We start from the raw sequence: 12183 nt of genomic DNA, 5'->3' as shown, positions 1-12183 counted from the left end.
ACTCCAGCACGCACACACACAAAGAAACTTTCCCTGGTATCTATTGGTTTTCTGCCTCCAAGGTGGACAGATGAACCTAAACATAACGCTGATCTGCCCCCAAGGGGGCAGAAATGGCTAAAATGTGTGCCTAAAAAAAGGGGAGTGACCCTTGACTGTGGAGCTGCTCCCTTACATGCCCATAAACATATCCCTGGTGCCTAGTGAGCTTTATGCCCTCACCCAAGGGGCACACATCCGCCATCCGGCATACCAGACGGGCCCCATTCGCCGCCCCACAGCGTCTCTATCACGAAACGCCAAGAACCGGCTCGCCCCACCGTGCACGGCCAAAAACCACGCCAGGCACAAGCAAGCCAACATTCACCCCGCGACGGGCCCCATCTGCCGCCCGACGTCTTGTCCATTACGGAACTTCAAGCACCAGCTCGCCCCATTGTGTGTGTGAACTCCTTCAATACTAGGCACAACAGCATGCCAGGTGACCGCCCCTCATACCAAGTGCCTGGTTCGGATCTCTCTCACCCAAGATGCCTCAGGAGGCTGCCCATACATAAGTGTCCGGCGCCCCAGGCTTGTTTAAAAATACATTCGGGCAATATGTTTATTGTAGTCCTGAAGATGATCCCAATTTAATTTTTTGGAGACAGGGATCGAAACGTAACATCGACAGTTTGTGCAGTACTGCTTCCTTTTTAATACTTGTTATATGTGTTGCAGTTACTGTCGGTTCTGAGCTTAAGAAAAACTTCATTGTACTTTAAGCCACCGTTTTTCTCCAACTTGTTTGCCTGTTATTCTATTCCCCCCCCTGTATTGTCTTTTCCTTTCCCTGACTTGGTACAGGCTTGTGCCCAGTAAATTGTGGCTTGCTCCACTTCCTAATTCCTGTATATATGCACCATTTTCAAAATAAATATCTCCTTGTCCGGCTGGACATTGGAGTAAAAGATACATAGTCTTTATTTTAAGCCTATGCTCATTCCCACATGTTATATCTTCCTAAAGCCTAGGACCTTTGTTAACTTTAAACACTCGCCCAAGGGGGGCAGATTGGGTGTAATAACTACCATCTGTCCCAGGGTGGGCAGAAAGACTGTTCCCATTTGTTTTGGGGGAAGGTTCTGGGCAGTCCACATTCCTCCTTTTTTTTAAACAAAAACAATCCATGATCTCTAGCGGGCTAATAAACCCCATCTGCCCCCCAGGGGGGACAGAAAGACTATTATTATTATGGTCTGGGCAGGGTGCTGGCGGTATGCGTAGACTGGCACTTGGGTGGAAGTGTGGGCAGACTGTTGCTTGGCTGGCATTGTGGCTTGTGTGGATCCCCCAGCGTTTTCCTACCCAGAATCCACTGCAAACCTCAAATTTACTGAAAAGTCAAATTTTCCTCACGTCTGTGTTAAAAAGCTGAAGAATCACCGCACCAGCACACATTTCCCACTACCCAGCATTTTCCTCAAACTACTGATAGAAATGATTTCTCACTTGTGTGAGTGCCCAAAGCAGAGTCAGCCTAAAAACTTATTAAAATAATTGCCCTTATGAACACATTTTATGCATTTTTAGGCTGACTCTGCTTTGGGTAACATGAGGTATCATTTTTATCGGGAAACAGAGGAGAACGTTGGGTGTTAGGAAATTTGTCAGAAGCACAAAAGGAGCACCAGGGGGTACAAAGTCAGGTCGCCTCCACTCAATGATATATAAACACACTGAAACCCGACTTAGGGGTCGATTAGGATCGCGGACGGACTTGAGTTCGTCCGCGACCCCAGAGGAGGAGGGAACGTCCGCATGGGCTGCGCCGTTCCCTCCGTGCAGATTAGGATGTGACCGCCAGGGTGGCGGTCACATCCTCTATCTTTAACATTGCGGTGGGTGCAGCTTCAAGCTGCACCCGCCGCAATGTTAAAAATGCATTCATCGCATTTGCGTGCACAAAGCGGCAGGCACCGCGCGGTGCCGGCTGCTTCGTACACGCAAATGCAGGGGGGTACCATAGGTACCCCCCATGTGCACCCCCCACCCTCCCTTCACCAAAGGGGCCCGCAACGGGCCCCCGAAGTAAATGTCCGTATGCTTTTCCACGGCGGAAAAGCCGCCGTCGAAAAGCATATGATTTCCTCCATCCTAATATGGCTGGCGGTGTCTGATAGACACCACCAGCCATGTTAGAGCTTTTCCGCCGCGGTCGGAAGGCGACCGCGGCGGAAAAGCTGCGGACGGATTTCAAGACCCACCGCCATCCTAATATGGCGGTGGGTCTTTTGAGGCTCCGCAGCGGTTTTCCCGCATACCCCGGGCCGGCGGTGGCTTTCGCCGGCCCGGAGGATGCGGGGAAACCGCTATCATAATCGGCCCCTTAGTCTAAACAGTTAACTGTCGTTTTTAAAAAAACATCTGAGGTACGTTAGGAAAACCTTTTAACTTCCCTCACAGGCTAGGTTCACTGCCACTGGCCTGTTAGTTCAACTGTTCACTTTTTAATAAAGTGTCAATACACCACAGTCCATACACATGTTAACAATCCATCTTTGCTAAAAAATATTGAGCATTCCTCTGCATCTGATTCTACACACTCACCCTCCCCGCAACAGTTAACAAGCATTTGCAAATGATAATGCCTTTTATTTATGTTTTAAAAACCAACACATAAATAAAAGGCATTGTCATTTACAATGCCAAGAGCTCAAACTATTGCAAATGCGAGGCCGATTGCATTGCAAATGCTTGTTCGAGTTCATGCTCTGCTTATGGCCCCAACATGCGCCCATTCCTTGTTTAAGAGTCAGATCTCGTCAAACTTAAACGTGCTCCCATGGTTTGAGATAGCAACCTGGAAAGAAATAGCAAAATCCTTGAAAACAAGGGATAATCCCATAGAGCACAGATGAATCCTGGATGGTGTCTCCTACATTGTTTATCCATTCATACGTAATATTCAATCACAGGACTCCTTTTAAAATAAGCATATATTATTTTATTGACTTCTTATCATAATTATACATATACTTGTAATCATGTTGTTGGTATTCTACAATCTCTTCACATCGGCTTCCCATATCTAAGTAGCTCCCCTATGCATTTTAGACCTACTGCTGTTCGGATGGGGGGCTGTGAGGGGGTGGTTAGACCACGTTCCTGTTGCTAGTCAAACATAAGGATGAAGAATCCTCAAGTTAAGTGATTAGAAGTCGAGTTGATCAGCCGCAGCATTTGTTTGGCGCATCATCTATTTTAGTGGAATACAGATTATATGAGCACAAGTATATGTGGCTAAAGGTATAAATTGGTAACCAATATAGGACACTCCATCCAGTACACAGCTGCGCTTTGTGGGCCTATCCCTTGTTCGTAAGGGGTCTGTTGTTCTATTTTTTGCATTCCAAACAATGATTTATCATCTACAAAAATATTGTCTTAAACCTGTTTTCTGTATTTTCAAGGGCAAAGCAATCTGCAGGCACTGCGGGACTGGTAATCCAGTGAACCTCAAGCATTGTGTGACCTGTGAAGGCCGGATTTCTGAAACGCAAACGGTAAGTTTCCTGCCCTGGGTGTCATGCATTAGTATATCAAATCACTTTACACTTGTATCAGATGAAAGCGTAGCAACCATTTTAAGACTGTGTTTGTAGCGCCTTAGCTCTCTACGGTGGTAGCACATATGCAAGAAATTTAAAAGTGAATTGCTCTTCAGTGGTCCATTGCAACACGGATTTCTGATAGGTAACTTTGAATGCTGCACCATGTGTGCATCCACGACACGGAAGAGTTATTGCATCATATATGTTGCCGTCAAGTAAATGGACAGACAGCAATGGAGGGGTCATTTTTAGATCGAACCTACCAGAGAGCTGAGTGCAAAGGATTTAATTTAGGCTTACTAAGAACATAGAAGGGATTGCAATATGCCTATTGCTTACCATTGGTTGGCTTTACAGCAACTGTTATTGCCTGCTTCTTATTTGATTGCTGCCCTTGTCCATTTCGGTCTTTCTCTCCCCTGGAGCAATCACAATTTATTTGTGTCCTTCCACTTCTCAATTTTAAGGAGCTACTTTTTCTCCCCTTTGTCTTAAGGACTCCACAAGAGTGCATGTGTTTTCCTGCTGTCTCCACAATGTGCTTCTCTACACCCTTTTGTGCCCCTTGTTGCTCTCTCTCGCCCATATGCTTCTTCAACACCCTCCACCATGGTGCACCCGCCCTCGTGAGATACTCTCCCACGTGTGTGCTTCTCCAGCTAGCTTCACATTGCTCTCGCTCTCACATCTTTGCTTTTCTCTCTCCCCACACTCCACTTTCTTCTCTCTTTCATTTGTTTACTTTATTACACCCACGCCTTCTTTACTGCTTTCCCCACCCACCCTCCGTGTTACTTCCTTCCACTAATGCTGCCCCATGTTGCTTCCAAGCATACAGGTCCCTGGGCTCCACGTGTTGCTTCTCCCGACCCACTTAAAAAAAAAACATTCACATGGTTTTTCTTTTTATTTACTGAGCCAAATTGGTTCAGTAAATAAAAAGAAAAAAAGCGCTCACTTCATATATGAGCATGCATGGATGGTGCACATGCCTACAAAATGATGCGGGTGGCTGTCATAAGCTTTTTAAAATTCTTCTTTAGACATGATGAGCAGCATAGGGGATGGTGTACAGCATTGCTGAAAACCATTGGCAAAGCTAATGGTCCCAAAGTTGCCAATGCTTGCAACAGACAACTTTATTTTCCTGTGGATAGACTTCTTGTTTCCAATTCATAATATATCTTTAGAATGTTCTTTTAGTTAGCCCCTTGCCAATGTTTAGATGGTTTTGTTGTCCATCTCAGTTGTCCATTCTTGTTTCGATGGCTTTCCTCCTTACTCTTGTCTTTTGCCCACCTAGGAGCATTTCAGCCTTGGATGAGTTGTGACCTTCCACTTCCTTTTTTGTCTTCTTGTGGGTTCTCTTTTTTTTGTGTGTGTAAATTTTACATTAAGCACTCCAAGAGACTGCCTGTGTTTACTTGCTCTCACCCTTCTTTTACATTTCACCCCACTGCACGTGCTCTGGCCAATACCCCCTCTCAAATGTTCTACATCCCCTAGATTTTCTTTTCTTTTTCTTACTAGGTTTGGCCACAGCAAAGTTCTATCATGCTTCTCAATTCCCTTTTGTCTTCTTCAGTACTGTTCCTCTTCTTCTCATAATTTATTTATTTATTTACACGGGCCAGGTAGCTCCAAAGTGCTGCTTGGCTAGTCGATTGCTTATTTGCCCTTTGCACGTTTTTTTTCTGCTTTGATAATATTTGAATGTACTGCTTTAACATGGCCGCCCCCCCATGTTTGCTTTGTTCGCCATTAATTGGCAGGGTATGCCCAGACGTGGGTCACTTGCTCACTTTGCCACTGGATTCAAGCTAGCCTGGCTGATGAGGGGTAGTATCCCGAAATTGGTCCCAGGATGCTTGATTCCGGTCCAGGGAAGATCTGGCTTGGCAGTTCGGGCTGGAGTGTTTCCATGAGGCACAGGGTCAAGCCTGATTTGCATATAGCTGGGTCTGAACTGGGGTGGCGAAGTGAGCTAAAGAACGATGATGGATTCAAGCCAGATCAGTGACTGGGAGTGAGTGTCTGAAAGTTTTCAGCGCTTTGTGTTTGCTTTGTTGCGTCCCCCCATCACAAGAGATGCACACTCACATGTTACAGTGCAAGCTGTGTGTCACAAACCATGCATACGCCATGCATACGCCTCAACATCCACTGTGGACTAGTCTTTCTTTATTAGAAAACCAATTACAGGATTGCCAGCCATCCATGTGCATATGTTTTTGAAAAATGACAAAAAACGTTGGCCTTTTAGAGTTGATCCCTAATAACTTAGCCAGTGCATGTTCAGTTAGTTCCTGAAACCCAACAAGGTGGGTACTCTAGACCAGGAATGATTTACCCCCTTGCAGCTTTTTCTTTTAGTAAAGATCTTCAAGGAGGGCAAACCCTAAAAAAACCATGTTGCATTTTTGTTAAACTGGCAGGTGAGGGCATGTTAGAGATTTGGTGGAAAGGCTGGAGAAGATAGTCTTCCTACCAGGTCTAGTGCCCAATAACCTAGAGGAAGGCTGGTATTTTCTGTAGACATAGGAACAATAATTGTACACTATCGACTCCTGTATTCCTCAGACCAGACAAAATAAGTCAATGTATTGGTTTTCATCTTCCATATGGTAACTTAGTTGTTCTCTAATGAAGCAGAGTTCTGCAGAATACATAGGGCCCGCAAAATATTTTGGGGCGTAAATTAATGATTATTTCCCAAGGACGTACAAACACCTATATTCTCCTGCATATCAGAGTAGATTTTGCACCACCACCGTATACGTCTAACTAACATTAAGGGAGACCAGACAGAAAAGTGAAGTTATTGGAAGTCTGTAAAATTACACAGGAAATTTATTTTTAATGAACCCCTGCAGATAACCTACTTGAACCCCCCTCCTATGCGACAGACTAGATCCAGAATTTATTTCCAAAGCATTCAACACCTGCAAGACATCATCAAGCATAGTGTCATCATGGATGTCTCACAGACCCAACGGAATTGATGTGCCATATAGGGTGCCACAGTGCCAGTGACATCATTCATTTGCTTCTCTGCCAATGGATACAGATACAGAGCAGTTGATTTTTATCAATATTTTTCACAGTATATGTCAGTTGTCTCTCCTGATGTCTTCAAAATGTAAACCCTTTAAGGCACATAAAAAACAAATATCAGTGACTGGTCTGCACCCTTCATGTCTGTGGTATTTTGGACAGGCTCACGACCCTCTGGGTTGTGAGCTCTGCCAGAGGATGCATCCTAAAGCCTTTAGGGAAAGAAATTCCAAACTCATTTGCTTCCATTATTAAATATCAAGATAGGTCACATTCAAAATTGAAGTCTAGGTCCAGATCTGTGTCAAGGTCAAAACATACGAAACATTATTCAAAGAAGTAGAAACGTCAAAGAGCTTCACTCTTGTGATTTCTTGTCAGATTCTTTTCCAGCCTTAGAACCTGTTTCTCAGGTGAGTTTTCCGACTAAAGGTGCTTCAACTAACCAGATTGCGGAGTTTAAAAAAGTAACATTTCAATGTGTACCTTTGCTCCCTCTGAGATGCCTTTCTTGCTCTCAAGGAGATGGTTTAGATTTTTGTGATGTCTGCAGATGATGCTTTCTCACTGATTATTCCAGTTGTTGCACTGTCTTTGCCTTCAAAGTCGTGTTGAGTATGTAGTCAACGATGAAGCAGCCTTCAAAGTTGATGAATTCACTGACTACAGAGCTGGCAGTGTCACCCTCAGCACTTGTCAACACAAAGGAGGAATCTTTCTTGGGCATGAAGATTTTGGCTTGTGCTAGAAAGAGAACTGAGAAGTTATTTAACAAAAAAGAATTCCCTAAGATTCATAAGTAGACATCTGAGACTGCATTTCACAGAAAGCAGGAATATTTTGTCTCAGTTTCTGACACACTAGAAGTTCCAAATCCTGTGCAGGAGGTTTTAGAGTCTTCATATGGATTCCTACTGTAAAATGCTGGCTGATCTAGAAATGCCTGTAGACTGGAAACAGCTCCAGAAATGTAGCTTCCTCATCCTGATGGCCCTTCAAACATGGAACGAGCTCATTATGCAGAAGTTGTAAGAAATGCAGCTAAGACTTTAAATGTGTGCCTGTTCCAGCAACAGCACAGGTCTTGTCTTTCACGGGCATAATTACATGGAACCAGTCAGCTGAAAATAATTCTGATTAATTAGACCCTAATAGATCAGGTGATGCATCATTTGTCTAAGCCATTTTCGTCTCCTTTGGTTCTAAGATCCACTTAAAAAAAGATATAAAGATTAACTGATCTGCCATATTGATCCTCACATCTGACTCCTGAGAGCCTTATTGTGCAGGCCTCAGCAAGCAAACTGAAGTAGAACACCATTCTTGTAAATCCCCTTGAGAGACTGGACTCTTAAGAGAAGAAGATATTGGCATCTGGGAGTCTGGCTTGGCGTTGGACTAATGCCACTTGTCTTTGGCTTGTTACATCCATGCTTTATTATAAATGGCACTTGTCGTTGCATCATCGTTTATAGAACACATAAGGGGTCCTTGTAAAGAACATTTGCATGATATAAACAATGCTTCATGGGAAACTAAGCAGACTGATTTGGACATACTAGATGCAGTAGCTCACTCAGTTGTACAGAGACTTGTATGGATGCTTACCAATTGTTTTCTGTCAAATGCATCAAGTACTTTTCTGCTTTTCTTTTTGTTGGAGAACATTTCTTTGCTGAGTAAGTGCATGAGTCCCTTGATAGTTTTAAGCAGAGTCAGGCAACAGCAAAGGCTCTAAATCTCGCCTCACCATCCTGAAAGTTTCATAGAAGTAATGCACCAGTTTGGTAGGCACAACGGGAGGCTCTCAGTTCTTTAAGGGCCAACCTAAGGGCCAACTAGGAAGCAGGAATACAACAATATGTCAGTCTTGCATATCTTCTTTGCAGCCTCAGCCCCTCCAGCAGGAAAACCTATCTGAGACCTCATTGGATTGTGCTCATTCTTTGTTTCTATAAGCTGAGGCGAATTCTTTTCTTCAGAAATGTTGGTAGATTTCTTTGGACAGTTGGGTCTTGAAGTTAATTCATCAAGGTTACAGCTTGCGTTTTCCAATGAGATCTTTACATGTAGCCTATAATTCTTTCCCTCCCTCTCTCCCACAAACATATTGATGAGGGGGCTACTTTACAGGAGAAGTTGGCTATAGAACTTGGTAGGCCATCTCAAATTGCAAAGGGCCTTTATTCCTGTTACTTTCTGATCCAGAAAAAAGAGACCAATAGTGGATCTTTGGTTCAGTTTAGAAAGAAGTTCAAAACGTTGCCTTTGCACCAGGTACTTTTAAAGTTGCTGGAGCAGTATTGCATTTTATTTCTACACCTACAAAATGCATACATTCATACTCTATCTACTCCCACTGACACTTTTTGAGGTTCACTGATGGGGTGCACGCTGTGTTATTTTGAGTTGCTTCATTTTGGCCTGTTGCTGGCACTACGGATATTTATAAAGTTCTTGGTGGTGGTAGCCGTGTATCTGAGAGGATTATTCTGTATATGTCTATTTGTATCTGGATGACTGGCCAATAAAAGGCAGCTTCCTTTCTCAGTTATCTGAATGTCTATGGAGTACAAGCACTATTTTGTTAGATATGGGAATTTCAGTCAACAGGAAAACATTTATCTTTACTCCAGCCCATTTGAGTCTGTGTTTAGGAATGGTTCCGGACAGTCGCCTCGTGAGGTCTTTTCTTCCTCCAGAGAGGATTTTGGCCGTACAAGATAATTCTTAAGTTCAAGGACAATACATCTCAATCTGCCATCTTAGTGTTAGGGATGTCTAATAGCTTTCTGTCTGCATTTGGTTCCTCTGGCATGTTTGCAGATTTGGATGTTCGATGGACTGTATGAGACCAATGAAATCAATATCCTGTGAATCTGAAAAACTTGATAGTGATGAGTACTCAAGTGTTGAAGCAGTTTCAGTGGTGGAAGCAGGAGGATCTTCTGCAGATTAGAGGATTGTTCCAGCCTCCCCAGCAAGAGATGAGACTGGTCACAGATGCATCCCCACAAGGATGGAGTGCTCATTTATAGAACTTGTCATTCAATGCTACATGGACAGAGCAGAAAAAGAGACTTCAGGTAAATTCAGCTTGATTTGCACCGTGCAGGTCATTGGTGCACATTCAAGTACAAGCTACACTCAAGAAGATGGAGCTACACTCAAGAAGATGGATCTTTAGCCCTGGACTGAAGTGTAACATCAACACATCTGTATAACAGTTTACAGTGAAGAACATTAAGCCCTACCGTGATGGCCAATAGAAGTAGCTCTGCAAACCAAAAAGGTTTATTAATAAATTAGTAAAGCTACAAACTAAAAAAATATATATTGTCAATCGTCAGTAGTCATGCATGAATATATATCATTTAATATAATTCAATCAATGCAAATTAGCAAATTCAAAGACAAACTGCATAAAGTTTTCATAAAGCAAATCGAATAGGTTCAGCTTCCCAAGAATGGAATCTCTCTAATATGCCAAGCTGAGAAGCTCTTAAATAATCATATTATGTGACTTTGCAACTCCTCAAGCTCCACATCTTCTCTCTTTACGTTCCTCTCATTTCCCTTTGTCACTCCTCCCTTACAAGTTGATCCACTGCTGGCAGTCATCAATTTAATTTCTCTTAAAAAAAGGACAAGCATATCGCAAAGATTGCAATGATTAGTGTGGTCAAATCAGCCAATACTAGTTCACTGCCAAAGACATTAGCCATCTACCAACTGCAGCAAATCAGTTCCATATTGCTTCCAAGCCACCTGTTGCTTCTAACTTCTTCAAATCTTTAAAAACATCAGAAATATTAGCAATAAACGTATTAATCTCACTACTCTTGTATACATGCAGCACTGTTGGATGCGTAACATGAGACAGACTCTGCCCTCTTTTGTAAGTAAGATATCTAAAGCAAGTCTATTCTGTGAAACCATTACTCTAATTGCCACAAACTCTGTTTGTAGCAATAACCAATACTGTGGTGTTGGTGACAAGACGATCCACCAATGTAGACAACTTTCTAATCTTCAGCCCATTCAAGATTACTCCTACAGAAGGAATCATAGCACCAACGATGTCACTAAATACTTGCAAAGCACTATGTTTGTTTCATCCATGCAGCACTTCTCCTTTATGACCTAGCTCGCCCACATTATACACCTTAGGAAATACTAAAGCTAGATAGCAGTTGCCTATCTGATTTGCAGGAAGCTGGAAAAAAGCATTCTTCCCACACACATAAACTTCAGGAACAACAGGGTCCTTTCCAGCAAATACCTGATCACCTAGAACTTCAAATCTCTGTACACATTTACTCCAACCCACTATCTGATGATTTTTAACCCTTTCCCCCATTTGGCCAATCTAAATTAAATTTTGAGTGTATCCCAGCAGCTTTCAGTTTTACTTCTTTCTTTTCGCACTCACCCTTAACTTCTCTCTATGCCTTTTACTTAATTCCTGTCCTTTTGTTTTCCAGTTCTTTAATAAAATCCTTCTCACTTCTAATCTATACTAGAAAGCCCTTTCAAATGATCTTTTCCACTGGATCCGCTCCATCCTCACCTCTGGGAAATTGCCCAGAGCCTCCCCAGGTATAGAGATCGCATGGGGCAACACTTCACCCCCTCCGTCTTGAAAACCATACCCCTTCCTAATGCCCCCTCACGCCCCAGAAGATCTAAGTCCTACCTGTCGTCCAATGATTTCTATGACCTTCACAACTCTTACTCTCTTAGGCCCAACACCAACACGATACCTCCGGGACAAACACAAACCATCTACTCTAACCCAAATAGAGAAACCCCGCACAATCTTAGAGTCATCAATAAAGACAACCTCACAAGAGTGAACCTCATCCAGACCCCTTCCCTACTTAATCCGACACAACTTAAATGTGCGCTACTCAATTGCAGGTCTGCCAGTAAACATGCCTCAGATATATTCAACCTCATCCAACACAATGATTTAGACATTATCATCCTCACTGAAACTGAAACGCGCCTCCACTTCTATCCTAGACCTCCTACACACGCCTGTATTCATAGGAACACACTCTCAATCTTGGAGTCCTCTACGCCTTCCTCCTGCGAATACCTTGGTCTCAGTATCTCAAGTAATAACTTGCCAGTGTGTAAACTCCACACTTTTTATCACCCCCCAGGAGACAATCTCCCCTTCATCGAGCAACTAATGGAAATAAATCTCTGGCGATGTCAACTCATCAGTGTCCCAAATCTTCCTGGGTGACTTCAACCTTCACTGGTCTAACCCAATGACAACTCTTTAACTTGCCTCAAATCATTCTTAAATGACCAAGAATTGATTCAGCACTGTGACCAACCAGCTCATAATAAAGGGGAAATTCTAGACCTCATCATCTCGAAAGGACAGACCATCACATTGGACACCATTACCCCTTGCCATTGGTCTGACCACCACTGCATCCTCTTTCATATTAACAGGGAGGTGTCTGGGAGGAAGGTTCAACGAAAGAAATCAAAGATCTGGAAAAGGGACCTCAGATCAATA

At 43.2% G+C, this 12183-nt stretch overlaps 1 protein-coding gene across 1 annotated transcript in view; it reads left to right on the top strand.

The window, feature by feature from the left end:
- Positions 1 to 12183, top strand: part of DZANK1 (double zinc ribbon and ankyrin repeat domains 1) — an 846943-nt gene that overhangs the window by 431903 nt on the left and 402857 nt on the right. The window contains exon 10 of the mRNA XM_078648955.1: positions 3453 to 3545. Within this exon, the coding sequence (XP_078505081.1) occupies positions 3453 to 3545 (93 nt within the window). The remainder of the gene's footprint in view (positions 1 to 3452; positions 3546 to 12183) is intronic.

This window comes from Lissotriton helveticus, chromosome 6 (genome assembly GCF_964261635.1).
Source record: "Lissotriton helveticus chromosome 6, aLisHel1.1, whole genome shotgun sequence".
Lineage (NCBI taxonomy): Eukaryota > Metazoa > Chordata > Amphibia > Caudata > Salamandridae > Lissotriton > Lissotriton helveticus.
Note: the sequence above shows the minus strand (reverse complement) of the source record. Positions and strands in the feature narration are given on the sequence as shown.